We start from the raw sequence: 27,985 nt of genomic DNA on the forward strand, positions 1-27,985 counted from the left end.
TACCAACACTGACATTTCCTCCTACCTTCTCCCACCTTTTGTGTATTATTTACAGTTCCCTGCCTCCAGACTTTTAAAATGGGAGTACTTTATTTTCCTTTTTTCTTCTCTCTATATAGTGGTTTGTAAAAGGCAGTGAATGGGTGACCTTCAATCACTTTAACAGGTAATAAATATTTTACCTGGAAGGAGGACATGGAAACAGCATGTCTCAGTTGACTGGAGTAATTTTCTTTACTATTATTTTGCTGCTGCAAGGAGCAGAAGAAATTTTTCCATTACACCAGGAACAGTGGAAACCACAAGCTGACAAAAGCTTTTTCAGCTATCATGCTGTGTGGTTTTTCCTACCTGCTGCAGAGAAAGCTGCCAAGGACAAAAATGCTCACAGACGTAAAGGTTTGAAATACAGTCTTATCCATATCCCAGGCTTTCTTCTCTGCACTGTGACTCCAGAATCAGCAAATGATGGGATAACTTGGGCTGGAGGTGACCCCTGTCCAACCTCCTGCTCAAAGCAGGTCAGCTCTGGGGTCAGACCAGGAATGGAGATGGCACCAACTCTCCGGGCAAACCGTGCCGCTGCATAAGGGTCCTCGTGAGGAACAGGTTTTCCCTAGATTCAGCCCAAACCTTTCTTGTTTCAGTTTATTGCCATCTCTCACTTTGCTCCCTACTAGGAGCCCAAAACTGGACACAGTATCTGGATGTGATCTAACGAGTGCTGAGCAGAAGGGACTCATCTCCCCCGTGATCTCCTGGCCGTGTCCCTGGTTTTGTGCCACCCAGGATGCTGGCCCCGGGGCTTTCCCTGCAGAGACAGCAGTGTCCCGGCTCCTGCGCCGAGCAGGGTACCTAGCACGGAGCAGAACTGTGCGTCTGCACCACATTCTTCCCCTGAAAAGGAAACCTTCATGTTAATGTCTTGGCAGACTGACAGCCTGCACTTGAAAAGCATTTGGTAGCCTTTTTTTTTTTTTTTTTTTTTTTTACACCCTTAAAAGTAGAAAGAACACTATATTACAGAGAAAATCTATGGTGCTGCTGTTGAACGGTAAACACAGGAAATATAAACCAAAATCAAATAAAAATTCTTATGGTGAGTTGGACATCACTGGCACAACTGATTGTGTTGAATTTCTTTTTGTCTTCCTCTGAGCAAAATGTTCCTAAAAATGTTTATAGTCTGTTAATTTACATGCCATTGTACAGTTTTGCACTTTACCAGATAATTCCAACTCACTTTGCGCTCCATCTGCCTTTGGAGATCTGCCTTCCTTACAACTGCGTGCTTTCATTTTGCAAATCTTACTTTTTGTGACATCGACGACCCAATATTCATTTAGCTTTTTTCATCTCAAAAAAATTTTACTAACAGTGGTACATTAACACAGGAACAACTTCACTCACCGCACAGTACTGTGGAGAATTAACAAGTGAAGCAATTTTCACCAAAGGACAGTTTCTGGTACAGCAATAGCTCGACAGACAACATCGTCCTTTCCTCGGCACTAACGAACAGCTGAAACATCAGGAAAATTCCAGTCATTAATTCTGACTAGTTTCATTCTAAAGAGAGAAACTTATCAGAATCTCTTTTTCTGATTTTTTTCTGTACTATCGTTGAACTTTAACATTTAAAGAGCTCAACAGAACCCAGTTAAGAAAAACAATTCTTTAAAAAAAAAAAAACCTAATCAGGAACAAAAAAGGACTGTTAAATCCTGTCCCCAGTTGACTCCCTCTGAGATTTAGCTGAGATATTTGATCACACTTAGAAAACAGAGATGTTATTGCTGACTACCTTATCAGGTTCTGGTGAGGATTTAATTATATAGGCTGCTGTGTAGGTCACAAGGAATGTGGGGGAGTGAAAGCTACTACATAAAAATAGTTACTTAGAACACCCAGGAGTAACCTGACGTAGGCTAGAATTTCTTAAAAATACATGAAGCTTTACAAAGAGGGAAAAAGTCCAAACCAGGACTTTGTTACTATTCAATTATGAGAATATTAACTGTCAAAGTCTAGGAAAACTTAAGATACTTAAAAATTGTTTTAAATACTCCATATCAAGTAATCTTAAATGATGTTGCTGCATCATTAGAGACTGAAGTATTAATTAAAATTTACGTCTCACAAGGTGATCTCTGTTCATTTTTTACTCGCACCAGATTTAATTACACTAAGCATACTGCTTTGCTTTTGCTATAAAACAGCTAATGACAAGACCAATAAAGGCACCACTGAAGACCCAAAGCTCATAAAAACTATCTTAACAAACATTAAAATGCAGACACCAGAAAACAAATGCTTATTTCACGTTACGACCGCAGAATGGACTTGAGACGCTAAAAAACATCTAATGTGCATTTTTGTACCTTGAATAGAGGCACACTGAGTCTCACTTCAGTTTCTGCCCCTTGTTTGAGGGTCGTGAGGATGGCAGGGTGCCTTTACGCTGGGCTCGGTGCCGCGCTGCCCAGCCCCACGGTTCCATCCTGCCAGGGGGTCCAGCTTCGCCTCACGGCCTACGAATGGTGGGCACGTTCTTCTCTTCAGAAAGGTGTCTGAGAGCAAGACCGGTCAAGAGCCATGGAGTTCAGAGGGCACGTTCAGGGAGAAAAGCCCAGCAAAGGCCAGGCGGAGCCCATGCGCTTGGCCTGCTGCGTCCTGAGGCTGGTGGACCCGCTTTTGCCCAAAGACAGTTTAATAACCGCACTCCATCGCTGCACCTGGCGATGAGACACAAGCAGCTGCTTGAGGACAGCCCAGACCTCAGCCAGGACACCGCCGCCGAGCCAGGACACCGCCGCCGCCATCCCGCCCGCCTTGCTCGTCACGGAGGTCACACCAACCCGCCAGCTCCCGGGCAGCACCGGGGCTGCGGGAGGCTCAGCCCTGCCGCCCCCGGCCCCTCCTCGTCGGCGATGAACGGAAAATACGAGACCGCACCGATCGCCCGCCGCAGCTTTACCTCAGGCAGTGCGGTGTTCCCTCCCCCCCCGCCCCCGATCCCTTCCCGCCCGGCGACTGGCGCCGCTCCAGGCCCGCCGGCTCGGGGCAGGCGCTGCGGCTGGCTTGAGGGCTTAGCCCCGGTGTGGGTCGTTAATGGAGAGGGGCCGCGGCGCGGGATAACGAGAGCCGCGGGCTGAGGTAAAGGAGGGTGGTGGTGGGCAGCCCTGCCGGGTTCTGTGCCGCATCGCCCGGGACCGGCGGCGGGGGGAGTGGGGGCGCGGTGCTGGCGCTGACAGGCGGGGGGGGGAAAGAGCTGGGGGCCGGGCGGCCGCAGCGGAGGTGTGGGGAAGGCGGGGACAGTAGCGAGCGGCCCCCGGCCGCCGCCGCGCCCCGGTAGGGAAGGAGAGGGAGGAGGGCACTAGGCGGCCCGGTCTCAGCAGCCTCATCTGTGCTCCCCCTGCCCAACCCCGGCCATGAATATGTAACTCCCCTCTATTTCCCGAGCTCCATTGCGGAGGCTGCCGCTCGCCATATTGTGCTGCTGGGGCTGCGGCTTCTTCGTCGCCGGCGAGAGAGGGCGACGGCAGTGAGCGGCGCGGTGAGGCGAGACGGCCTGAGGCAGGAGCCCGGCGGGCGGTGAGCGCAGGGCAGTGGCTGGGGCGGCTGCGGTTGCTACCGCCGGGTCTCTCCCCCTAGCGGGGTAGGGGAGGGCGCGGAGCCGCCGGCTGTCTGCGGCGGGGCACCCCGGAGGGGTGTCTGGTGTTGGGAGCGGTGCCCGACCCTGGTGCGGGGGAGGCGGAGGAGGGGCTGCGCCTCCCTGAGGTGGTTGTTGTGGCGGGGTGGGGGCGTCCCGCAGCGGGTTTCCCTCCAGGCTGTCCGGGGAGCAGCCGTGGTCAGGCTCCCCCGGCCCCGGCTGGGCAGTCACCGCGCAGGTGGGTGCGCTGCCGGCCCCGGTGTCAGGCGGCTCCGCTCGCTCCGAGCCCCTTGACAGGCTGCCCCGGCCGGGCCGGGGCTGCTCGTCCCCCGCCTGCCGGCCCCGCACGCTGTGGGCACTGCCGGGGCCGGCGGTGGGGCCGTGGGACGTGCCCGGAGCCCTTCTGCTTCCCCCAGCGTGGCGCCCTCGGGGTTGCCGCAGGGTCGCGGGTTGCTCCGCAAGCCCTGAGCCGGTCCCGGGGGCGCGGCCTGTGGCCGCGAAGCCTGGAGGTGCGGGAGCATACGTGTGTATACGTATGCGTGTATATGTTTGTGCACACACATGCTCTGGAAGCTGCAGGGAGAGGCACCATGCACAGCTCCATATCACAATCCCGCACCGTACCATCAACCCAGGGAGCAAGGCATTGCCAAATCCCTTACTTGGGGAGGGAGAGCTGATTAACAGAGTCACGAGCCGTTATTGTTGGTTTTATAAATTGCCCCTGCTTAAAATACAATATTTGACGTGATTTATTGCTCTGCATTCCCAGTCTTTTGTTTCTCTTAAAGCCCGTGTGCACCTCCATGCTGAAGAGTATTTGCAAGGCGTGATGCTGATAAACTGATAGTGGGAACGACCTGATCGCTCTTGTAAAAATGTCACCGCTTCCAACAGGGCATCAGGTGGAGAAAGACACTCTATCAGGAGCTGTAGATGTGTGTCCTTCCTTCACGCTTGCTCTCACTGCTCCCAATATGAATTTAGCACCTGTTTCTTGCCAACTTTTATACTCTGTGGTAGCTGGCTCTTAGAAATTGTTTGCCTTCCTTGGACCCACCCCATGGCACAGTGTTTATGTGAACTGAACACTCTGAGCAATGTTATTCTTCCTGGGATTTTTGTTAAGCTCTTTGTTTTTCAGACCCTCTTCTATGGAAAATAATTGGATCAAGTGCCTAATTCCATAGAAATCCAGAGGACAGCTAGTAGAGAAAGATGATTTTCAGTATGATAAACCATAATTCAGTCCTGTTTGGATGTGGCTATAGCTCTGTGTAATAACTATGCGTTGCACGCAGACTTTTAAGGATTAAAGGAAATCGCTTGCATTTGAAAACACGTGACTGATGTGCGGGTGAAATTATTTTTGCTTGGGGAAAATTCTTTAATCAAATATGTCAGTCATTCAGTGACAAAGACTCGATTTGTCATAGGAGTTCCCTGCAGAGGTACTCTCATTTTTATTCATCTGTGTTTTCATTAAAAACTTTTGTAATGAGATAATTTGACATTTTTATACATCATGTCAAGCTCAGAGCTGGCATTCAACTTGTCAGCCAAGATAGAGGCGCTCACTTTGAAAGTAGCGGATATCAATAAGCAGTATATTTTGCATGAAAAGATATACTTGTTTGAAAGATTAGCTTTGTCAGTTGTTTGGAGATGGCGGAATTTCTACTGGACAGATGTTAGCGTGAGCTGCAGTGTGGGTAGTAAGCTTTGTGGCTGGATCCGACTCTGTTGTGGTGCACTTCAGTGATGATACTTAAATAAGTTTAGAATGTCTTGAGACCTTATTCACCCTGTGAATTGTTATTTACAGTGTTTAATAAATGCCTTATTTTCCGCATTCAGCTTCATAATAATGGTGGTATGCAGATTTTGCATGGGAGGAATTGAACTTCTTCGATGGCTAAAATTTTGACCTTTGGCGTCACAGCTTTGAAACACCAGCCCTGCTGCAGTTGCCAAGAAAAGCACTGCCTGTCATGTCTTAAGAGTTTTGGTAATACGCAAGTGCCAGTGTAATAAATTGCATGGAGCTGCCTTTATGAATGACACTTTGTTTTTTAGGAGTGATTCGTGGTAATATGCTGAGTATAAAGACTTGGCTGGGCACCGTGGGTGATTAGAGCAGAATTCTGGCATTTTCAGGGCTGTGTTATTGTGAAATGGAAATGTGGTTGGCACCTATAGGAAAGCCATCCTTCTTATATGTGAAATAGATGTTGGGATATGTGAATTTCTTCAGCTTCTTTAAATGTTTCTCTTTCCCTTGCTTAACAAAAAGAATGCAATGGGGGGAAGAAAAGGGGTGGGGAAAAGGGAGCTTCAAAAATGCAATGTAAGTCTGCAACTGCTCAGTTGTATTTTTCTGAAAAGAAGCATTGGATCTACTGTTGCTGAAGCACCACTTCAAAGGACATGCGTGAAAGAAGTATTAGAGTAAAAGGATTCCTTCCACTTTTTTTTTCTTGCTTAAATACCCTTTACTTATTTTTACTGAATAGATCAGCAGTTTGATAATGATGCAAACAGAGAGAAAAGAGATTGGAGAAGGGATATTGTTGAGCCTAAACTTGGTTCTGCTTGTTGGTGAAAGTAACTGGCCTTTGAAGCTGACCTTAAATTCTTGATTTTCTGAGGAATGAGCAGCGTTCTGTATTTTGGAGCTGTTTAGACTTGTTGCAGTGAAGAAATATTTTAGGAATTATCCCTGTCTGTCTTCCCACTGCTTCTGGATCGTGGAGCTCTCTTGTGAACAGCTGGGAATTAGCAGTAGTATTCTGCTAACTAATTAAAAAACCTAATCCATTCTTTACTCTACCACTCGGGGATAAAATTAAACTATTTTGGATGATTACTGGGTTTAAACTGTGTAAGTAGTGCTCCTGCAGTAGTATTTACTAAATGTACAGTTTTATTTGAGGGAGAGTCCTTAAAACACAAATTGTTATTAGCTGTCACACAGCTTTAGATGAAAGCTGTCTGGTTGCTAAATTAACAATTTTTGTTTCTATATATTTATTGTAGTTGTTAAGTCAATCATACATCAGATGAGTCTTTCTTTTTGTCTCTCAAGTGTTGTGGGGGAGTTTATTTTCTGTTTATTAACAACTAAGCTGTCTTTTGTTCTCATTAAGAAAATTATATCACTATTGGTTGCAGCTAGCTTCACTATGATAACGGGTAAGTGGGTGAGAAATTTTTGTGGCTATCTAACATAGCTCTGGAAAAACTGAAAATCAAGTGTATTTCTTGATCGAGTATTCTCAGAATTTCCCCCACAATATAAACTCATTAGAATACTACTGCTTCCTGCCGTTGAGATTAAGAAATGTGATGGATAGTAGGTATGCTGAAGGGAAGGATAACAAAGTGGCTCACTTGATGTGATCCCGGTTGCCCAGGGAGAGCAGTACCCAAATTACAGTATATTTGGCAGTATATATGCGATGTTTCTTAAAATTTGCCTAGAAGCATCTTGGATCCTGTAGCACTGTAACAAAGCAGCCAAAAGAGTAGTCCAAGGAGCTGATGAGCAGGCTTTAATTTTTTTCTGCTGGTGAAGTGAAAAATAACAAACCTGTGTTGGTTTCCCAGTGGAAGTGGAGGCAGATCTGTGCTGGCCCCTAAAGCACTGCAGTTCAGGGTCTAGCGCGGTCATTTCAGTGTGCCTGCAGTTTCACACTGTCTCAGCAACTGGATGGGGAGTGAGCTGTTCTGCGGAAGGCTCAGGAGGGGCATCCGAAGGCTGGAACAGCCACCGTGGGGAGCAGGAGCTACGAGTGCCCTGATAAATTAACTATGGAAGCAACGTGTCAGTTCTGCAGCTCCTGTTTATTAAGATCCTGTTAAAGTTATCCTCATGTTGGCAGTTGAGAGTGCCAGTTTGGATGTTGTCCGTGCCAGACACCACCAAAACTGTCCGGAAGGAACGTGAAAGCTTTGACTACACATACCTCTGGCAAGAGGGTTTTTTTTAATCTGGGTGAGCACAGTGTTGTATTAAAGCTGCAAACTCCTGAAGGCGAAATTGAATCGGTGTGTTTCGTTATCGCCACCAAAAGTGGGTTGAGCTGTCGGAGGTGGGGGGAAACCTGCAGCTGTTTTTCACCCCTTGGTGTAACTGTAGCTATAGAAGTCATTTCTACCAGCAGAGTCATCAGTCAAAGACTAAGTTTCTCCGCATTCCCAATGTGAAAACTGAAAGTAGAAGACTAGTTTTCTAGCGACCTGACCTTTGCTGCTGAACTAGTTACAGCATTTGTGGAGACAAGAAAGATTATTTAAATTGTAGTGCAAGTGTGTTCGTAAGATTTCTATTAAAATATATGGCAAACTAAAAAGCTAACAGCAGGGGTATTGAAATCATCTAACTTAACCGTATTGACTGGAGTGGTAAGTTCTCGCTTTCGGCACCTGTTATTTCAGGGAGTCGGCAAGAAATTGGTTAGCCTCAAAAAATGTACCAGCAGTGCCGTGAGGGTAAGAAAGTGCTATAAAAACAAAAGCACTGGTTTGGAAGCATAGTCCTGTGGCAAGGGGATACGCTCCACAGCAGCGAGGTATGTCGTATTTTGATACAGTCACATCCATGTAAATGTGGTCTTTTACTGCAGACTGTGAGGTCCAGTGCACTATGAACATGCTACTAGAGAATGACTTTTAAAGAGGAATTAAAAAATAAGTCTGATTAAAAATATCCTAAGGCAACGTGTATCATTCCTGGCCTACTTGTATATGTTTAGCTGTTGTGACAGATTAAATTTTTCTGGAGTTGAAGATTTACTTTTGTTTGCTCCCAAAAGTTTTCAATCCTTTATCCCTCCTACTTGGATCTGATACAGCACTGAATGAATTGAATTTTAGGCAGGATTTTAGAAAGGCATTTTTGCTTTTCTCCTTCACAGTTGGTTATTAATTCTGAAGTCTAAGGTTGATTAAGAGCTTAAGAACTTCATTAAGAACTACAGTAGCATGCTTCATGTGAGAAACTTTGCATAAAATTTAACAAATAACAGAGAAAATGGCAATTCTACTCACTCCCCCACAGAGTTCTGCTTAATACTGTTACTCCATAGGGCTAAATTATGGCCCGGTAGTGGCTGTTTTCATTTTATATGAATTGTTGGTGAAGGTCTTTGACAAATTTTAGGTCAAGTGCTTGTCTGGTGTATTGGCCCACGTGAGGAATGAAAAGGTCCGTTTCCTGAAACAGTTTTGTTTTCGCCCCTGGCAGAAGGTGTTACTGTTGTACCATATTTTAGTACTCACTTTGGACAAGATATAGGTGGTGTCAAAGGGTAAGTACCATGTTTTTTTAGCTTTCATGATTAAAATAATCGTACTACCTGTTGCATCCAAACAGTGGGCGATGTTTACTTTTTTTTTTGATACCAAAACCTGAAAAGTTTTCTACTTAATCCCTTCAAGATAAAAAAATCTAAGCTCTTTAGTTTAGGAATAGCCTGGTTGTGGAATGTGATGAGCATTTATAGGTATGACAGCTAGAGGAAGATGAGTGAATTCTGGACTACCTGGAGGCAACTAACGTGATACAGAGAGAGCACTCTGCGAATGTTGTGATTCCAGTTTTTGTAGCTCAGGAGATGTCTGGGAGGGTACGATACAGAGCTGTAAATAAGAAGTTGAACCCTAACGAGTGAGTTATCGACAGTAATAGAGTGATCCAGGAGGCAGAGTGAAAAGGCCACGAATTCCCCTAGCAGGGAATATGGAACTCATTACAATAAACTCGAGTTTGAATGTCAGCTACATAAGAGCAATATACATGGACATATAGTGCTTATGCTTTATTATACTTTACTGCTGTAAATATACAGAGAAACACCACCTAAAAATCACATACTTATGCCCAAAAGTACGTGACTGTTCTTAATGCTGTGATCAAACAGCCTTGAGTATGATCAAAAGTTTAATTTGGTCCTTTTTTTTTTTCTTAATGCTCTTGATATCTAAAATGGGAGAAATCTCTCTCTTTGGTCACTTCTCTCAGCGTTAGATTTGTTGAATTCTTCCATAGGCGTACATATGTATAGCAGATGGTTTGTATGAGGTCACAGCACAAATGTTTCTAAAGGCCGGGATGAGCAGCTTGACGGCCAGATTGGAAATGCTGCCATACTCCATGGATCAATTCATTTCGGGTCCAGTAAATCTTGAATGGCAATTAACTGGAAGATCCCACGTCTTAAGGCACCAGGCAAAAGGCTTTCTTCCTTAGGAGAATAAATACCGTGAAGGAACTGTAAAAGACCATGTGTTAGCAAGCCGGTGTGGTTCAGAAATGCCAATATCTTTTTTTTTTTTTTTTCCCCCTCTGTCAGATGTCATCTGCCCAGTAGCCTAAGGAATGATTTTTTTTTTTTTTTTTTTATCTTGAAGGGAAGTGCCTGTTCAGTTTATGGGACAGGTTGTGTGGAAATGGGAGTTTGAGATGAGTTATCAGGCAAACTAAGAGCTTGGAACTAGTGTGATTGACAGGGACGATCATGTTGGGAAAACATCTGTAGCATTACCAACTGTTGAGACTGTTAAACTGCACCGGTGCCTCGGGTTTCTCTGCATTCCTCAGTGTTATTGGCTGCTTTGAGACATCTTTGAGTCTATGGTCTTGAATTAATCATATAACCTTTTTTTTCCTATTTATTTTATTTTTTTTTTCCCCTCTCCTGGCTGCTAGCACTCTAGGACAGAAGTGAGGTTTTATCTCTTTGCTAATTTCTCATTACAGGCTGACAAACTTTGGATTTTTCAGTTTGACCATCTGAAAATGCAGAGCTTTACAATACTTGCTTTGGGATTAAACGCAGCTTCCCTGATCTTTATATACTTCCAGTGTTGGGGGTTGCAAAATAACTTCTCATGTAGTCAAGTCTCTTCTGGATGAAAAGCTCTGTTATGGAAAGTAATGGGGTAAGAGGAAAAAGTATGACTCTTTCTTGGGTGGCCTTTACGATGGACATCACGGAGCTTCACATGTTGAGAAATCTAAACTCAATTTTAAGTGGCAAATGAGAGAATCTGACGAACTGTCTTAAAGATGATGTGCTTTCAGGCAGGCTGTAGAAATGCATGCTTATAACTTCTCATATGCATTCCGGTGACACAATACTATAGCGAACAGAAGAATATGTCTTTTTGGTTTTTTATGCAGAACAGGCTGGATTTTTATTTTAAATGCAGAACTTCGCACAACCTCAAGCGTGGGGAACATCTGGCACTCGTGTACATACCAATAATTATTGTATTAGTAACTTCTTCATTGTGCTAGTTGATTGTTACTCTAACATTCGGTGGGAGTTGGATGTACCCATCTGAAAGTACAATTTGGGTTTCATTTTAATATTAGTTTTCTGTTTTTATTATAGTTAAATTGGTTTCTCAGCCATGGTGGGGGTATATTGATGTAATTGATCTGTAAATAAAGTAGGAAAATATGCTGGCAAGGAACCAGATGCAGACATTGTTAAAATGGGGTTGCCAGGATGGTTATCGCACTGTGCGCGTTTCTCTGTGTACATCACGCTATCCTTGAAGCATAACTGAAATTGGAATGACTTGAAGTAGTGAAAGCAGTAGACCTGCTTTTGTTTCATCACATTAAACCCCGACAGTAACATGCACCACAGTCAGATTGCTTGCATTAATAAACATTATTATTTACGGTAGTGTGTGGCCTCAGGATAGTCCCAGCCGTTCTTTATTTTCATGCGTTTTTATTCACTTAGTTTCTGTTTGTTTTGTTTAGCTCAAAAACAGGTTTCCAGGTTTACTCTTTAAGAATGAAATACAGAACCCCTTAAAAATGGACCTGGGAAGAAAGGAGAGAGGAGACTTAAGCATGCGAGTGCCTCATGGCTAATAGCTTTCCTAGGTCTGCGTTATTATGTCAGCCTTGGAGCAATCGTAAACGTGGTCTTCGTACCGTTAGTCAGTTGTCCAGGGAAGGGTGTAAGGGCAGCAGTGGAATCTGCGGTGGAGGTAGCTGGGGTTTTCTCTGTGGGCTGACACCATCTTTGCTTTTGCGGTAGGTTTGGAGAGAAGTGGAAGAGTGGAGGGGTTCCTGCAGTGCTCTGGAGGCTTTGGGGGATTGCAGGGGGACGTGGGGGTAACCGTGCCTTTCCTTGGGGTGTTTGGGAAGGGATTGGGGCAGGACTGTGCTGGCATTTGTGAGGGATTTTTGAGGGAGTGAAGGTGGTGGTGAGGGTCGTAATGATGCAGGTGGTTTTAAACACACGCTGCCAGGCCCAGTTCAGGATCCAAGGCCAAGAATCTGATTCTTTTCTTATTCCCAGCAATCTCGTTGCCCCTGGAGTTGTTAGTGTGCTGGTTTCATCTCTTTCACCAAGCATATAACAACAAGCTGTAGCTATGTCTCTTCTCTCTCGCTCCCCCCCCCCCCCCCCCCCCCCAATATAATGTTTTTATCCTACAAATAGAGTCCAAGGACGTGTTGGTTTGCAAGCTGATATATCGTAAGAGTGGAAAGCACGGTGTAAATACTCATCGCTTGTTATCAGATTTGACTTCCAGAGCATGTAATTGCTATTTGAAGTTTCATCTTCATAGTTTGTATTAATTTGGCATCTTTAATAGTCTTTTAATTGGCTTTGATTGTGCTTTGCAGATAATAGACTTCTAGTTAATGTGTACAAAAGTATTTTAAACCCTGGCTTTGTGTAAGCATTGCTAACCACTCCTTTTTAAACATAGTAGGCATTTACAAAGGAGCTCACATTACTGTAGAGTATTGACTGATAGTGTTTGGTAATCATTTTAAAATGAGCCCACGAATGTACTTTTAGGCGTTCAGTGATAGTAGCTAAAACTAGTCACTTGATAACACTCATTTTCTAATCTATATCTGATCCTCGTGAATTTGCAGATTGACTTCTAATCCGTCACAGCTCTACTCTAATGGCTACAAATGTTAAATTTGGACAGATGCCTTCAGGTCTCAGGAGGTCTGCTTTTCAGTAGGTGGTCAAAACCCAAGGCATTTTTGCTTGCTGTTGGTCAATTTAAATATACATACGGGAGAGAGAAACAGTGTTCTCAGAAAACAATGGATTCTACTTTGTATAAAGCTGGTGGTCACAGCAATCCCCAAAAAGCCTTCTAACATTTCTTTTGTGGGTAAGAAGGATGTTCACATAACCACGTTCAGCTGAATAGATTGTAGAAGGTGTGTGTGTGCAGATGTGGAGTAGGAGATGGGCTTGTTTGAGTTTCTTCAGCTTTTTATCACAGCAATGCTTATTGGCTGGTTAGTGCTAGTTGCTGTTGGCTTTTCTTGGCTGTGTCACTTTCTATAGAGAAAACCTAAGTATAAATTTCTCCGATAGTGAGATGTCACCATAGTTAGGATAATTTGGGTTGGAAGAGACCCCCAGAGACCACCTAGTACAAACTCCTGGTAAAAGCAGGGTCAGTTAGATGAGGTTGTTTATGACCACATCCAGTCAAGTGTGACAGTCTCCAAAAGTGGAGATCCCACCTCTCTGAAGTGACCTTTCATTAGTGATCCTTTTGCTGTGGCTTTATGCTTTCAGTCTAGCATTAGCTTCCTGGAGGAATTACACTGCTCAACACTTCCCAGTTTATTCTGTCTGCCCATATGCTTTTTGTCATGGTAAATACTTTCTCATTTTGGTTTTGGTAGTTTATGTAATTGTTGCTTTGTGTCTGGCTCATGGTATGAGATCGCAGCACAAGCTCCTAAAGATTTTTAAATGAGGTTTTCATGACTGTAAGAGATCACGATGGATGCCAGATCTTATCTTACCTCTTGCACGTCTGCAGGACTGACAACTTGAACCTTGCATGTTGGAGGTGAGTTGCACTGCAGACATGCTGTTTCCATTGCAACTCTGAATGTGAATTGATGAGCTTGAATTTGCTGTTAGCATAGAACATGACTGATTGTGTCAAGAGAAGATGACTGTACACATAGCTAATAGAATATTGAATTCAATTTGCAAATATAAAGAAGGGAAAGCCTTCCCTGTAAGGGCCGTTGTGACATTGAACTTGATATTGGGAGGACAAAGACTGATAGCTGAATGAACTAAAAACACTTTAGTAAGACATTCTCCTCTCAAGCTTATCTCCTCTTGAGATCAGTATATAATTATGGCGAGTGCAGTATAAATGTAGCGAGAGACAATTTGAAGAGTGGTGACAATGTGAGTAAACAAGCAGCAGAGGAAGGGGGGGCACAGACAAATGCAGTGACATACTTGTTCAGGATCATTGAGCAGTTAATTTCAGAGCTGGGAACAAAATGAGCTCCAGGCCAGAACCTGATTCGGCTGTCTCCCAGGGATTTTGAGATCCAGAGGGGAAAAAAAACTTCAGAAGAGAGTGAAAAGTACTAGATTGTAATCTAGGACACTAGATTACAACTGAATGTAAAGCAATCTGAGCTGCCAGTGAACTGCAGTGAAGATTAATTCCTTCAAATAGTGTCTATCCAAAAATGTTGTTTTGGCTTTTTTTTTTTTCCAAATCAAGCTCTTAGCCAGAAAGTAAAAGCAGAATAAACTTAAATTTCAGAATGCTTAAATCAAAGTGAATGATTAAATTGAATACTTTGTCAAAACATGCAATTTGTCCCTAATACTAGTTACAGTATTAGAGAGTAAGGTGTAAAACTCTAATCCTGTTAAGCTTCCAAGTAACTGCACTGTGATACCTGTTTTTAAAAGAACTAATCCTTTGGAGAAAAAAAAATATCAGAGTGGTTGAAGGTGCTATTGAACTTGGCATACCAAATAGAGGTCTAACTCTCTTACTGTTTTAAGTCTAAATATTTACCTTTTAAAACTTGGAACAAAAATCAGTTGGTTTCTAAGGATTTAATACTGTGTAAAAAAGTGTGTCTTTTTTTTAAGAGCCTGATGCATTTTTTTTTCCCCCCCTCAAAAGTGTTTTTTCATGAAAGTATCAGAGATGAGTACACTGTTTTGAGTTAAACAATAGCTGGAAGGTTTCTGGCCACACCTGAGCTGGGTTTATGGGTTATCTCTTCCAGCTGCTTGGTACCATTCCACCTTTCTCTGATCCCAAGGTGTGCGGACACAACCACCTGTTCAGTTGCTCTTTAGCCTTCGCCCAGGCTAAAATAGGCACTGCAGGGCATTTTGGAGAATAATTCAGGATGTGCAGAATCTCTGATGGCATCCAGTAGAAAATTCCCCGCTCCCTGGTTAAAGCAGGACCACCATCAAGGTTAATTCCAAGCTAGAGCTAAGGAAATCCTAAATTTTCACAAATGTCAAATATTGAGAAAGAAGATGAAGGAGTGACTATGTGTTGGTGAATCCAAGGGTGCTAAACTCTGTAAAGGTAAAGAAGGGAAGAGCAGGAGCAGTGACGCACTGCTGCCAAGCTCTTCCTTTGGCTGCCGCGTAGCCAGAACAGTCTGCCCGCAGCTCCGAGCGCTCTGCCATGTACTTGTTGCCAGTTAGATTTTATTTTTACTGGGCAGGTTCAGGAATGGGATCCCCGAATGCCTCACAACTATATTTGAGCAGATAATTAAGCGTATTTCAGTATAAAAGCTTGTAAAGTGGATGCGATGTGTGACAAGTGTGGATGTTGCTCTGCTGGAGTTTTTTCTAAGCACGTTGGAAGGACTCTCCAGCATAAATTCCCCGGTCAGAAAGCAGGCAGGAGATCAGAGCGGCTTTTCTGATGGGGTCTTTCATACTGTTATTTTTTCCTATAACTGTTTGCCTGTTTTCCAGCGCTTTGGGAACACGACTTATTTTGTTGTTATGTTTTTAAACCCCAGCCATTTGTCTTCAAATTTGTTTTGGAAAATAGTCTACAGATGGATGAGCACAAAGAACAAGATTGCATAAGCCCTGTTTTCCAAGGAAATCAAGCTTAACTAGCAAGTCTTTCAAATGAAGCGATGCGGTGCTTTTTTACTGAAGCCAGTATGCCCATCTCCCAGCTCTAGTTAGGGAGCTATTTAATTTGTGGACAAAGTTTGGTTATCAATGAAAACTTTCTGAAACTCCTTAAGAACAGCACAGGTGGGGTTTGTTGTCTTTTGGTTTTATTGTTCTGGCAATGTGGAGAACTGAGAAACATCCTGGGTACAGACATCAAAATTGGCATGTTCTGATTAGCAATCTCCCTCTTTCATCTTCCAGTTTTCTTTATAAAAGACACGAAGCAACTGGGCAAGTTTTATGACTAAATACGAAGTGTTGGCTTGTTTCCCTTTTTTCAGGTGCTGTTTGGAACTGGGGAGTGACAAGGAATCAAACCTGAAGAGATTCATAATGTTTCTGGTTCTCAGATTTGCAATGCATTCTTTTGGTTCCGTCAGCTCTTGCTTTGATAGTGACAGATGTGCATACCCTGTAATTATGAAGTTTGTGCTTAAGAGTTTTACTGTGTTTGAAGACTGAGTCAGTCTGAAGGATTGCAGGTGTCCTTATAATATTGGTTAAGGGTTGATTTGTTGTGTTTTGTTGGTTTTGTTTTTTTTTTTTAAATGACTGGCAAGAGTGGCCCTCCGGCTATAGCATAAATCACAACAACCAGTACTTGTTAGTGGCTCAGAGAGAAAGATGTTTGATCTGCCTACAGGAATGTGGCTTCTCCCCTTCATATCACCCTGTTGTCGTGTGACTGGTTGCTTTCCTTTATATCCAGAGGGTATAGACTAGTCATAAAGGTAAAAAATGATAAAATGTACGAAGTCGTGGTGTTTTTCACAAACTTAGTGATGAAAAAAAGGGAGTATCTGACTTCGCGTTGTCCCAAATGTGTGAACTGTGAAGAAGAGATCCCATCTTCTTTGTTTATAAAGTGGAAAAGATCTGAAATGTTGAATAGCTGAAAACTTAACTAGATATTGTTGTGATGAAATCTGATTCATATTTTGAGTTGGAAGAATGAGCATGAGAAAATTGTTATGTAAGGCTTTTTAAAAAAAAAAAAAAAAAATGCCGAAAGGGATGCAGAGGAATAGTGAACTCTGTCAGTGAAGATCCAACTGATCTTAAGAGTGTGAGATTTCAGTGGAATAAATTTCCAGACTGAAGAATAGATGTGAGGTTTTATATTTATTCTGTATCTTCTCTCCCCTTGCCAGTTGTAGTTAATAAAAAGTCTGTTGTTCCTTTTGTCTAGAATCTTTCCACTTTATATTCTTCACTCTGAATAAAGTGTCAACAACAGAAAAAAAATCTTCCTTTGGCTCATGATTTTTCCTAATTTTGTAGCTTCAGAAAGGATCAGCTAGTCTGGCCTGCACCATCCAGGATTTCTTTTAGCCGCCTGCTTTGAGTCTAGGAGCAGTGGGCTGTCCTTAAAGCAAACCAAACTAAGGAGTAATCTTTGTATTATTGTTAGAGGATGTGAATGTCTTGGCATTGTCAGAACAGCTAGAAAAAGCCCTTCCATCAGATTCGCTTTCGTGCCAGGCGTGGAGAGCTGGAGATGGTCCGTACACAGCAATTCAGCTCCACAGCCAGTGCAAGAACAGAGAGAATGGTGGAGTCCAGTCCTGTTGTCTTGTTCATTGGGGTTTTGTCTATTGGAGATGAAATGACACCTGAGAGTGAACCAAGCAGCGCTGTGTAGGAAAATGACTGCCTGTAAACAGTACTTGCTTACTTAAAATGGATGTCAGCATAGCTGCCTAACTATTTGCTGTTAAACTTGAGAGCAAGGGGCCAGCGCAGTCCCCTCCTGTTGGGTTGTCATGTTCCCCCTGAGAGGCAGCTAACTGTAGCGGTTTTCCCTGCCTCCGTTCCCCGAGCGAATGGAGAAGAGCAGTCATTGAGGAGAACCTCTGAAGGAGATGGCTTACTGGTGCTGATTTTGAGACTGGTAGTTGGTACTTGGTGGCTATTACAAGGCCAGTGCAACTTTAGGTCTAAATGCCTCTCCTGATTGTCGAGTTTGATCTTTGATACCGGTGCCAGCTGTCAGCGTTGCTGTATCGGATTTCAGCGGTGAGAAAAAACGTAATCCAATCTGATGTTCAATGATGTCAGAAGGAAGAGAAGTCAAACCTCATTGACGTGGCCCAGTATAGATCTGGAAATTATAGGGGAACAGGGAAGAAGCTAAGGAGGCTTATTTGCTGATCATCAAGCAGATGAAAACTCCATGCAATGTAATGTGATTTTTTTTTAATTATTATTTTTTGCTTTTCAGCATGTTTGAATTGACTGTGTTTCCACTGTTCCTCAGATTTCGACTTTGTATGTGGCAGAGGTGTTTGCTAGTGATCAAGTGGACTATGTGGATCTCTCCAGCTTTCAGCTAGCTTTAAGGCCAGTGGTTTTCCCCTTAAAATTTGAAAGTGCTATCCCTGCAGACCTTAGGGTGAGAACAAAGCATTCAGGACCTCAGATTAGAAGCTTTTAGAATAAAGCTGGTCAATTATTTATCATGACACTTGTACCCTGTCTTCTGCAGTGTAGCCTTGGGCTTGTAGGTAAGGCTGCAATATAAATGATAATGTAAATACAGTTGTTCTCTGGATTGATAGGTTTGCTGACAGTCCGGCACGCAAAGAGCTGCTGTTCTGTGTTATTAAGTGTAAGCACGCAGGTTTAGGCAAGATATTACTTGTGCGTACGATGATCTCTTCACTATGGGGCCGCTTAGATGAGCCCTTTACTGGGATGGAGCTGCCTAATGTTGGGAGCGAGTGTCTCTGAGGCTGGATTTACTGGGACCAAAGTGTTTTGATCGGCTGCAGGCTGACTGTACGCTTCAGCAGGTTTTGGGAAGGGTGGGAATGATTAGCAGCTTCACAAAGTTCTCTCGCTATGTTGAAATGATAGTTAATTAAATGTGTCAGCTTTAAAAGCACGAGTAGTATCCAGTGCAAACACAGAATAGTAACGTTGGGCCTCTGGTAGAACAACCGACTGGTAACCATCCATAACAGAAATCCTCACCCCAAAGGACTTGATTTGTACGCCTGGAATTACCTTAAAGAATGGTGGAAATTAGAACACGGAGACATACTGTTTCTTTTCTTTGCCGCTAGTACGCTTTTCAGCATTGTTTATTTGCTGAGATGTGTCACTTAATGCCATCATTAAATTCATACCTCCAACTAATTTAAATAAAGTACCCAGAATCCTGCCAGGACAGTCCGATGCTGGGCCAGAGTGGGAGCTGACGGTCTGCAGCTGCGTCGCGGTGGCTTGTCACTTGTAATGGGGAGGTGAGGTCCTCACTGGACATCATCCTTCGCTGATCCACACAGGGGAATCTCTTGTCACAAGTAAACTGTATTTTTAGGGCACAATATTTATATAGTAAAAATTGGAGTCGATGGTCTGTCATCTCTTGTTTCTTTTGACACCTCTTCAGATCCTTGTTACTTTTTAGACATAATAGTGGACATGGCTACTTCATGTCAGGCTTCCCCCCCCCCCCCCCTTTTTTTTTTTTCATAAGATGGGAAAACTCTAATTTCTGTGCCTGGATAAAAGTAGATATAATATATGCTGCACTGCTTCTCTTGCTTTTCCCTCAACAATTAATTAAAACTTACAAAGTGACCTTTTTCTCCAGAGGGGTTGACCCTTTTCATATAGAACTTGATGAATCGGAAACTGGATTATAATGTACCTGGTAGATGCCAACAGAATCTGCATTTGGCTGCTGTTTTGAAGGGTCTGGAAATACAAACCTAGATTTAAAAAAATCTGATAAAAGAAAGGAAGAAAGCACTTCTGCTTTTTCCACCTACTAGAAATGCCCGCAACTGCGATCTTGCCTCTTCTATGGTTACATTTTATTTTATTTTATTTTATTTTTAAACATAGATCACACAGTCTGGGATAAATTTTCTTGCTTCAAGGCAGGAAAGGACGGGGAGGACTGCCCCCTCTTCCCTATTGTGAAAGTATTTTCTGTTCAGAAACATCATTTTCTTCTGTCGTTGTGACCTTTTTCACGTGTCTGCAGTGACCATGTGTACTACTTTTCCCTCATCTCATACAACAATCCCAACATTTTAATGGGAAAGCATTACAGTTTCTCTGCATGGTCTTTTTTGTGTGTGTGTGTTTTGTTTATGGGTTGTTTTTTAATGAAAATGTGTGCCTTTGCCTGTAAGCAAATCCTGCAGCAGCGGTTCTGGAGTGTATCATCATCAGCCGTCTGTTGAGTGCAGTTATTTTATTCCGTTTCCAGGAATGCCTGCCTACAGCTACTGCTACAAAAAATGAGAGAAACCCTGATAATGTGTGTATGGGTTGGGTTTCTCAAACTTCAAAACTTCTGATTTCCCCCCCCCCCCGCAAGTCATTGCAAATCAGGTGCACATCCACTGAAGCCCAGCAGGACTGCGCAGAAAAACCGCACCCCTTGATTGAAGTTACCCAGTGACCGGTTTTACTTGATCTTTCAGTATTCTCTAAGCTTCTGATTGGAAACCCTTTGCAAAGTATTTTCAGGAGGAAAAAGAAAGGCATTATAGCGTGCTTCCAGTGAACACATTTAGCTAGTTTTTGGTGTGCATGTACAATTTTGACCTTCCGCTCGGTTAGGAGCTAGACCCTCCTTGACCCATGTGCACGCTTGAGTGTTTTAGAAATATTTCCTGCCTCGGGTGAAGTGGGCAGCTTTCGCACCACACAGCCAAAGTTGTACGGCTGTAAGTTCTGTGGTGCTTTTGTTTAACAGCTGTAGTTGATTTTTGCGAAGTGTTCATGGTTGACTGACTCCTTTAATTTTTCTGGAGTGGTACATGGGATTATCGGTGTGTAACGCAGCAGAGCCTGGTACTTGGGGGAACACGTGTTCCCCCTGTACTTCTGCTTTTTCGGCACAGACGGCTGTGTGTGTCTGGCCCTGGGGACCCCATGCTCCCCAGAGAAGCCTGCTGGGGAGATGGAGCTGGTCCTGTAGCCAGATGTACACGAGCGTACAATTAATTTCTCTTTCTCTTCCCAGCCATGTCTCAAGCCGTGCAGACAAACGGGACGCAACCTTTAAGCAAAACATGGGAGCTCAGTTTGTACGAATTGCAAAGAACGCCTCAGGTAATACGTGCTCAAGAGCTGGCCTCTGGGCAGGGCTTTGTGTTACGCTTTTTAGAACTTGATGCTTGATGTTTAAGATTTTCCTTCAGGAGTGTTAACTGCCTATTTTTAAATGATATAGTAGATGTTAAAAAAAAAATCTTCCCAAAACAAAACCTGTCCTATAATATTAGAAAAAGAAACCAGTCTTTGATCTTTATTTCTCTTTTCCTTCCTTTAGCAGTATATCTGTGTGTGTGTGTTTGATGTGGTTGTGTTTGTGTTGTCTTTTTACTCTGTTTCTCTTTAAGAGAACAGTAAAACTTGCAACCTCTATGAGGAAGTTACTACGTTCCATTAAAGAACTGGTGCTTTATTTTACGCTAGGAAGCAATCACTGATGGCTTGGAAATAGTGGTGTCACCCAGGAGCCTGCACAGTGAACTGATGTGTCCCATCTGTTTGGATATGTTAAAAAACACCATGACAACAAAAGAATGTTTGCATCGCTTCTGTGCTGACTGTATCATTACAGCCCTCAGGAGTGGGTACGTAAATATTATTACAGGGAAAAGAGATTTCATGTTAGATGAAAATGTGATCACGGAAAGTCCTGGGTGTTGATGTGGGACAGTTACATACCTGTGCACTGCAAGCTTCTCAATGTGTAGCACACCTTTCATATTTCAGTTTTGTGTTTCATCCCAGGACTTTGTTTCTGCAAGGAGTTAAAAACCTCTCTTTTTTTTTTTTTTTTTTTTAAGATCCAGTATTAGCAAAACAAAAACATACTACATTACTTTCAAAAATGAGTCTCATTTCCCTTATTCTTCCTTTTCCTAATAATAAATTGCAAATTGTCTGGCCTTCCAGCAATAGTCCTACTTCCAAGCTTTACTACTGCAACAATCTATGCTAAAGTACAATTTTTCTTGTATTCTTCAGTTACAAGTTCCTATTTTCCCCAAAGCAATAGAACTCTGAGGTAACCAACAGCAATTATGTCAATGATGTGAGTACCTATTTCTGATAATGGCAGTTACCTGTGTTCAAAGGTCACGCTTAATTTGCTGTGCCTGTGTAAATTCTGACGAGTAATTAGCAAAAATACATTAGAGGGAAACAAGAAAACCATTGGGGTAAAGACGCCAGCGTTTCAGCTGCTGAGGCCTCTTCCTCTTACAGGAAAGAAATTGTGTGAGCCTGATGTTTGTTAGATGAGAAGAAAATGATATGAAGGACAAGACTGGTTTAGTTTTCCCAGTAATTAGTGCTTGAACTATAGAATAGGTTCCTTAATCTTTGTTTTGTCCTGTGGGTGCTAGAAAGACTATGCCTTAATATAATTTCCACTAGACGTGCATTTTTTTTCTCTAGGTGAAAAAAAAGAGGGTTAAGGGAAGAGCTTGTTTGCAGAGTGGAACTCTTGAACTCTTCAGTCTACATACAGTTTGCTTAAATATACTTTAAAAAACAAAACAAAAAAGACACAGAGATATATATGTTTGGAGGTTTTGTTTAAATATCTGGAACTACCTGATCTGTCCACAGATAGAAGCCCCATTGCAGGTTTACTGTAAATATTGAGTGTTAGTGAGCACTTTGATTAAGAATTGCAGCATTAGGGCAGATTTTTGTTATTGCCAGACAGTTAGTATTGTTTTCTTCCTTCTTGTTCACGTCCAGCAACAAAGAATGTCCCACGTGTCGTAAAAAGCTAGTTTCAAAAAGATCCCTGAGACCAGATCCCAATTTTGATGCTCTCATCAGTAAAATTTATCCAAGCCGAGATGAATACGAAGCTCATCAGGAGAGAGTGCTAGCAAGAATCAGCAAACACAATAACCAGCAAGCTTTAAGTCACAGCATTGAGGAAGGATTAAAGATTCAGGCTATGAACAGGTACGTAATCCACGTGGTTTGTCCACATGTAACCTTGTTTGCCTTAACACTAAAAATACAGGGAGTGAGGATGGATGGTGTATAGCCTGAGATTCCTCTTCTCTCCTCTGAAGTCTGCCAAAATAATTTTTAACCTTTGGCAAAATAACTTTTATCCTCTTGTCTACGAATAGAAACCTTTGTATCGCTCCCTGCAACTTCTGCGGGAGCCTGATGTAGACAGCAGATTTAAGCTGAGCTTTACCAAACTACAGTTATCATGTCTTTGATAATAAACTGTAAAACAATGAGTCCTGTACCGACATATTACCATTACATGCAAATAAATGGACATCATGCCAGAACTTCAGCTTTAGCTGCAACTTAACACCATTTATTCCAGCCTTGTGAATCTACGGATGACTGAGACCGGGAGAGGGAGGAGTTGCACAAGCATTGTGGGCCCGTCCATCGGGTGAATTCTGAATGTGGATTAGCATTTATCTCTACCTATTTCTGATCAGGTTACAGAGGGGCAAGAAACAACAGATTGAGAATGGCAGCGGAGCAGAAGATAACGGGGACAGTTCGCACTGTAGCAATGCCTCAACACACAGCAATCAGGAAGCAGGGCCTAGTAATAAGAGGACCAAAACATCGGATGATTCTGGGCTAGAACTGGACAATAACAACACAACTGTGGCAATCGACCCAGTGATGGATGGTGCTAGTGAAATCGAATTAGTCTTCAGGCCTCATCCGACCCTCATGGAGAATGATGACAGCGCACAGACGAGGTAAGTGTCTTCTATTCCTCTTTGTTTATTCTGCTGGGATTTACTGCTGCTTTTTGTTTCCTATCACTTCTTGGGGCTTTTTAAAATGAATTGACTCTGGTCATACCACATCCTGTTTGACCATATGCCCTCCTTCCCTCGTTCCATTGCAAGTCAAGTAGATGGTACTGCTCGACTATTATCAAAAATACAGTAACAATCTGTTTTAAGCCTTTGATGACAAATAAAGATGTTTTTAAGGGTTTCTAGCATTGCAGTTCACAGTAGGTACTAGGGTGATGGTATAATATCAGCCCCTTTCTACTTATTCTAAGATTCTTTGGGAATAAACAAAACTTGCGTAAGTGTCAGCAGTTTTCAGAGCAGCTTTGTGTCAGCAGGATTTGTAGGCTGGAAGCTTTTCCTGGCTTTTTTTTTTTTTTTTTTTCCATGATCCAGTCCAAGCACAGACTGCAGATTTTGGATCACAACAATGGGCAGTCTTGTGGAGTTTCCGCAGGTCTCTCTTCTGGCTTTCCCTGCTGATGAGACATCCCTCTGTAGTGCCTGGAAATGTATTATAAGCTTCAGCCAGCTTTTCTTTTTTGGCTTGCAATTGCAAGGGATTTCAAGAGGTTGTTCTGAAAGGCAGAGAAAGAGCTAAGCTTCTGGGAGAAGCCTCTGCAGCATTTGTGTCAGCCTCCAATTCTTGCATGAAGCATTGAAGTGAGAACAGATAGTGAAATGTTAAGGAAGAGTAACTTTAAGAAGGAGCAGAGGCACAGAGTGTTGCAGGTACGGCTTTCTGTCCAGCCACTCAAGACTGTATGCTCGGAAGATTTCAACAGTCGTGAGCAGTTCTCAAAACCCCTTGACAACCTGTTAATAGGTTTCTCATTTCGAGCAGACGACAGGGCAGTGCTGTCTTCTCTCTGCAAAGAGCAGGAGGGCCTGCGTCGAAAAGATGTAAGGGCACTTTGGAACAATATGATTTGGTAAGCTGCTTGTGTCTTGGGTGAAAGCAATTAATATTCTTGTTTGTGCACTGCCTTTAAAGGCCTTTTCACATTTGATGCTTAATATTTGGAGGTGTTCCAAATGTCTCTTTGCCATACCTGCAACTGAAACGTCTTTGATTGTCTTTGTGGTTGCTGTCCCAGATACATCAAGACCTCAGGCAATGCCACCGTTGATCACTTGTCCAAGTACCTAGCTGTGAGATTGGCTTTGGAGGAGCTTCGTAGCAAAGGAGAGTCAAACCAGATGAACCTTGACACGGCCAGTGAGAAGCAGTATACCATTTACATTGCTACCGCCAACGGGCAGTTCACTGTGAGTAGAGCTTCTGTCTAAGAGTAAAACTGAGTGTCAGTACATCTTTGATACAGATTTGATTAAAATCCACTCAGCTGGACTCTTCTTGAATTGGCATAGGGATAAAATTCCTAGCACTAAGCTGTTTACTTAGAAGATCAATTGCTTTGTAGGAAAACATAGAGAGCAAAAGCTTGGTTAGTAGAAAAGGAGGCATAGAAATTACTGGGGGGGGGGAAACCAGTGATGATGACAGCTACTAGCTGACTTATGCCATTATTTTACAGTGAAAATTGAAGAGGAAAAATAATAACTTCATCTTGAGAATCTTGTTTCAAGAGCAGATAGCTCTAGTGCCAGGAAGTGTCTGTTGTGAGGTGGCGTTTCTCCGCTTCCGTGCAGGCTTCCAATATTCCACTACAAAACCGCTGTACAGAGTACACTTGGGGAAGAATCCCTCCTCTCAGTTGCTGCCTTCAGAATATACAGATTCAACAAGGCAATGTTGCAGCTGGATTGACCTCTGAGCCTGGTCTTACGCTTGTCATTTATCTGAAGAAAATAAGTCTTCTGGTTGAGAGATAGGCAGATGCTTTGCAATAAAAGTCTATTTCAAACAAACACGGCTACAGATTGTCCCCTAGCCAAAAGCAGAGATGCTCCTGGTGTAAATACACATCTACTACTCCCTCTGTTTGCAGAGAGAGGAAAGAGGAAAACTGAAGTTCACTTTATTTACCACTGTATCGACTTTGCCAAAGTGTTTTTTCGATGCTGTTTTAGTGAGAGCAGCGGGAGTTCAGAATACCTGGCGCTGTTCCTTTTTGATGCCAAATGGTTAGCTAATAACTTGTGCCACGGTATCAGTGACTTCTGTAAGTCAGTGCGTTCCTCTGACTTAAGCAGTTGTTTGTTGCCACAGCACTGCCTGTGCAAGCTGTCGGATTTATTTAATTTCTGTTTTGGTGTTCTCTTCTAGGTATTAAATGGGTCATTTTCCTTGGAACTGGTCAGTGAGAAGTACTGGAAAGTGAACAAACCCATGGAACTGTACTATGCGCCAACAAAGGAACATAAATAAGCTGTGCTGGAAAACTGAGATGGGACTAACTCTTTTTATAGCTACAACTTCTTTAATATTAAAAGATGGCACCACCATTATCTTCATGGACAATACACGTGGTGCCTTCAGGCTCTCTCAGTATACTTATTAATATGATTAGACAGTATTCTGGGTTGTATTTAATTTAGTCTTTGTTTTGGGTTTTTTGGTTTTTCCCTAGGAGACTAAATGACCTTCTCCAGTGCATTCCAGTGTTTGACATGCTTTTTTGTTCCTAATGCATGATAACTGAACGAGTGTTCCAGTTTGGAATGTCTTAATTTTGTCCAGGTAAATCTGGATTTCTAATACATTTGACACAGTTATAGTAGCCTCTGTGAAGTATTGAGCATTGGATGGCTAAGTAAGTCTATTCAATAGTAACATATGCCAAGGAATGTGTTAAATGTTGTAATTTGCTAATCCATATAAAAGATTGGTAGAGAATTGATTTCTGATATAGTCTTGCAGCTAGAGGTCATCTAATTCCCTAGAAAAGATTTATCAGTCATTTTCTTGTAACAAATAGAGCTGTAGTGAGAAAACTGTCACTTTAAAACCCTCAGTCAAAAAAAACCAAACCAACCCAACAACCCAAAGCCGTAACAACTCTTCCCCGTGCAGAACATGCCAATCGTGATGCACGCTGCAGCTTCCCCTCTAGCCCCCGCTGCAGCATTATCCTGCCCTCACAAGCTGAATAGAACAAAATCTTCCAGAAGTTTTACAGCCCTGCTCTGTTCCCTATAGTAACAGATTCAGGTTTTTATTGTGAATGTATCAGAACTTTCTGCAAAGAACTGTCTTGAAAACATGGGATTTTTTTGAAGCAAATCCCTGAAATTCCAGTACACGGACATAATGCAACATCCAAATAGAATTTATGGAATTCATGCCACCCCAACTGTGAGCTCATCCGGGCTTAAGTTTGAGTAGGGAGGACTTCAACCATAAGCTGCTCGAAGATTATTACTATTTTTCTTTTTTTTTTTCTTTTCTTTGCCATAGCTTTAACAAAGGTGGCTTAGCACTTTGGAAGATAATTTTAGTACTTGACAAAGTTTACCATTTAGTGTCTTAAATTTAGGTTCAAGTTTGAAAACTTGGCAGTAGGCTGTTGCGTGAAGTCCAGTAGCTGCTGTTCATTTGCATGTTCGACCCCTCTCCCCTCGCTCTGGACCTTGCTGTCACTTAATGGCATTCTGTCTGAAGGGGAGTGACGTTACTGTGAGGTTCCCGGTGCTGTAAGACTTGCTGATGAACCTTTCGCCCCTCTGCACCTGAAGCTAGAAGCAAAAAGTGTTGCTGATAGGTGAGAAGTGATATACTTTAAACCATACGGTACTGCTCCTTGTCCTGCCTGTAGTTAGACTGTTGTTGGCACGTGGTATGTAAGTATTCAGTTGCTCGGGGATTCTCTTGGGAAGGAATTGCCCTTCTATCACTTGTGTCTTTCAAGCTTAGCACTTGTAAATATGTGTCCATTCTGATTGCTGTTTAAGATCAGCTTTATCCCGATGCGAAAACTGCACAAGCTTCTTCGAGTAATTTAATTATTTTCTCTTACTGGAAAGACTTGGGGGTTTTTGTGACATGAAACAGAAATTTCCAGGCCCCAGAACACGGGGGGCGGGGGAGGCAATTTCTAAGGAAGTATGTTCTTCATGAGTTTCTGGTGAAATGTTGCATTGTATAGACTAGTAGTGCATGTCCACTAAATATAATCTGGGGGGTGGGGGAGCAGCAGTTATAAATGCTTTAAAATTTATGGGGAAACTTCTAGATTAGTTGCAGCATACCTTCCCCTTGTGATAGCTAAGGGAATGTCCAGTCCCTTAAGCAAGAGAGGTGTTTGTGAAGCTGAACAGTCTGTCTAGGAGCTGTCTGTCACTTTGTCCCCAGTTCTTTAAAAAGTGTGGGAGAACGTGAAGCTTTTATTTTCATGTTGTAGTGAATTTACTGAATATTTATGTTCTTTAAATATTATATATATAATGTAGTTGTTTGATTAAACCATTGATTGCACTGTGACTCTTTAGTGCTATAAACTATCTTATTTTCAAAATGACTTTTCCACCTTGTAAAGCCATGTTATTTTTTAAGTACGTAACGTGCATTAGGTACGGGTAAGCCTCATAGCTCTAGTATCCAACTAAAATCACACTGAACTTCTCAAACTGACAATAAAATCAAAAATATTACCAACAACCAATTGGAA

At 42.7% G+C, this 27,985-nt stretch overlaps 1 protein-coding gene across 2 annotated transcripts; it reads left to right on the plus strand.

Moving 5' to 3' along the window:
• Positions 1-3,038: 3,038 nt before the first annotated feature.
• On the plus strand, positions 3,039-27,975 carry RNF2 (ring finger protein 2). Of its 2 annotated transcripts, none has more exons than XM_075760555.1 (7): positions 3,039-3,156; positions 20,627-20,715; positions 21,082-21,242; positions 22,381-22,596; positions 23,100-23,372; positions 24,512-24,683; positions 25,645-27,975. In XM_075760555.1, exons 2-7 carry the CDS (start codon positions 20,629-20,631, stop codon positions 25,744-25,746), a joined length of 1,011 nt encoding a protein of 336 aa, XP_075616670.1. In that variant the 5' UTR covers positions 3,039-3,156; positions 20,627-20,628; the 3' UTR covers positions 25,747-27,975. The 2 variants fall into 2 exon arrangements, with proteins under 2 accessions (XP_075616670.1, XP_075616669.1); XM_075760554.1 differs by lacking the exon at positions 3,039-3,156 and adding an exon at positions 3,335-3,594.
• The last annotated feature ends 10 nt before the right edge of the window (positions 27,976-27,985 follow it).

Source organism: Balearica regulorum, chromosome 8 (genome assembly GCF_011004875.1).
Source record: "Balearica regulorum gibbericeps isolate bBalReg1 chromosome 8, bBalReg1.pri, whole genome shotgun sequence".
Taxonomy (NCBI): domain Eukaryota; kingdom Metazoa; phylum Chordata; class Aves; order Gruiformes; family Gruidae; genus Balearica; species Balearica regulorum.

Bases quoted from the DNA above. Each gene is read 5' to 3' on its own strand.
- RNF2 (XM_075760555.1), top strand. From the start codon at position 20,629: ATGTCTCAAGCCGTGCAGACAAACGGGACGCAACCTTTAAGCAAAACA. The intron at 22,597-23,099 runs GTACGTAATCCA...ATTTCTGATCAG, and splicing joins AAGATTCAGGCTATGAACAG to GTTACAGAGGGGCAAGAAAC. The intron at 23,373-24,511 runs GTAAGTGTCTTC...TTGCTGTCCCAG, and splicing joins GATGACAGCGCACAGACGAG to ATACATCAAGACCTCAGGCA.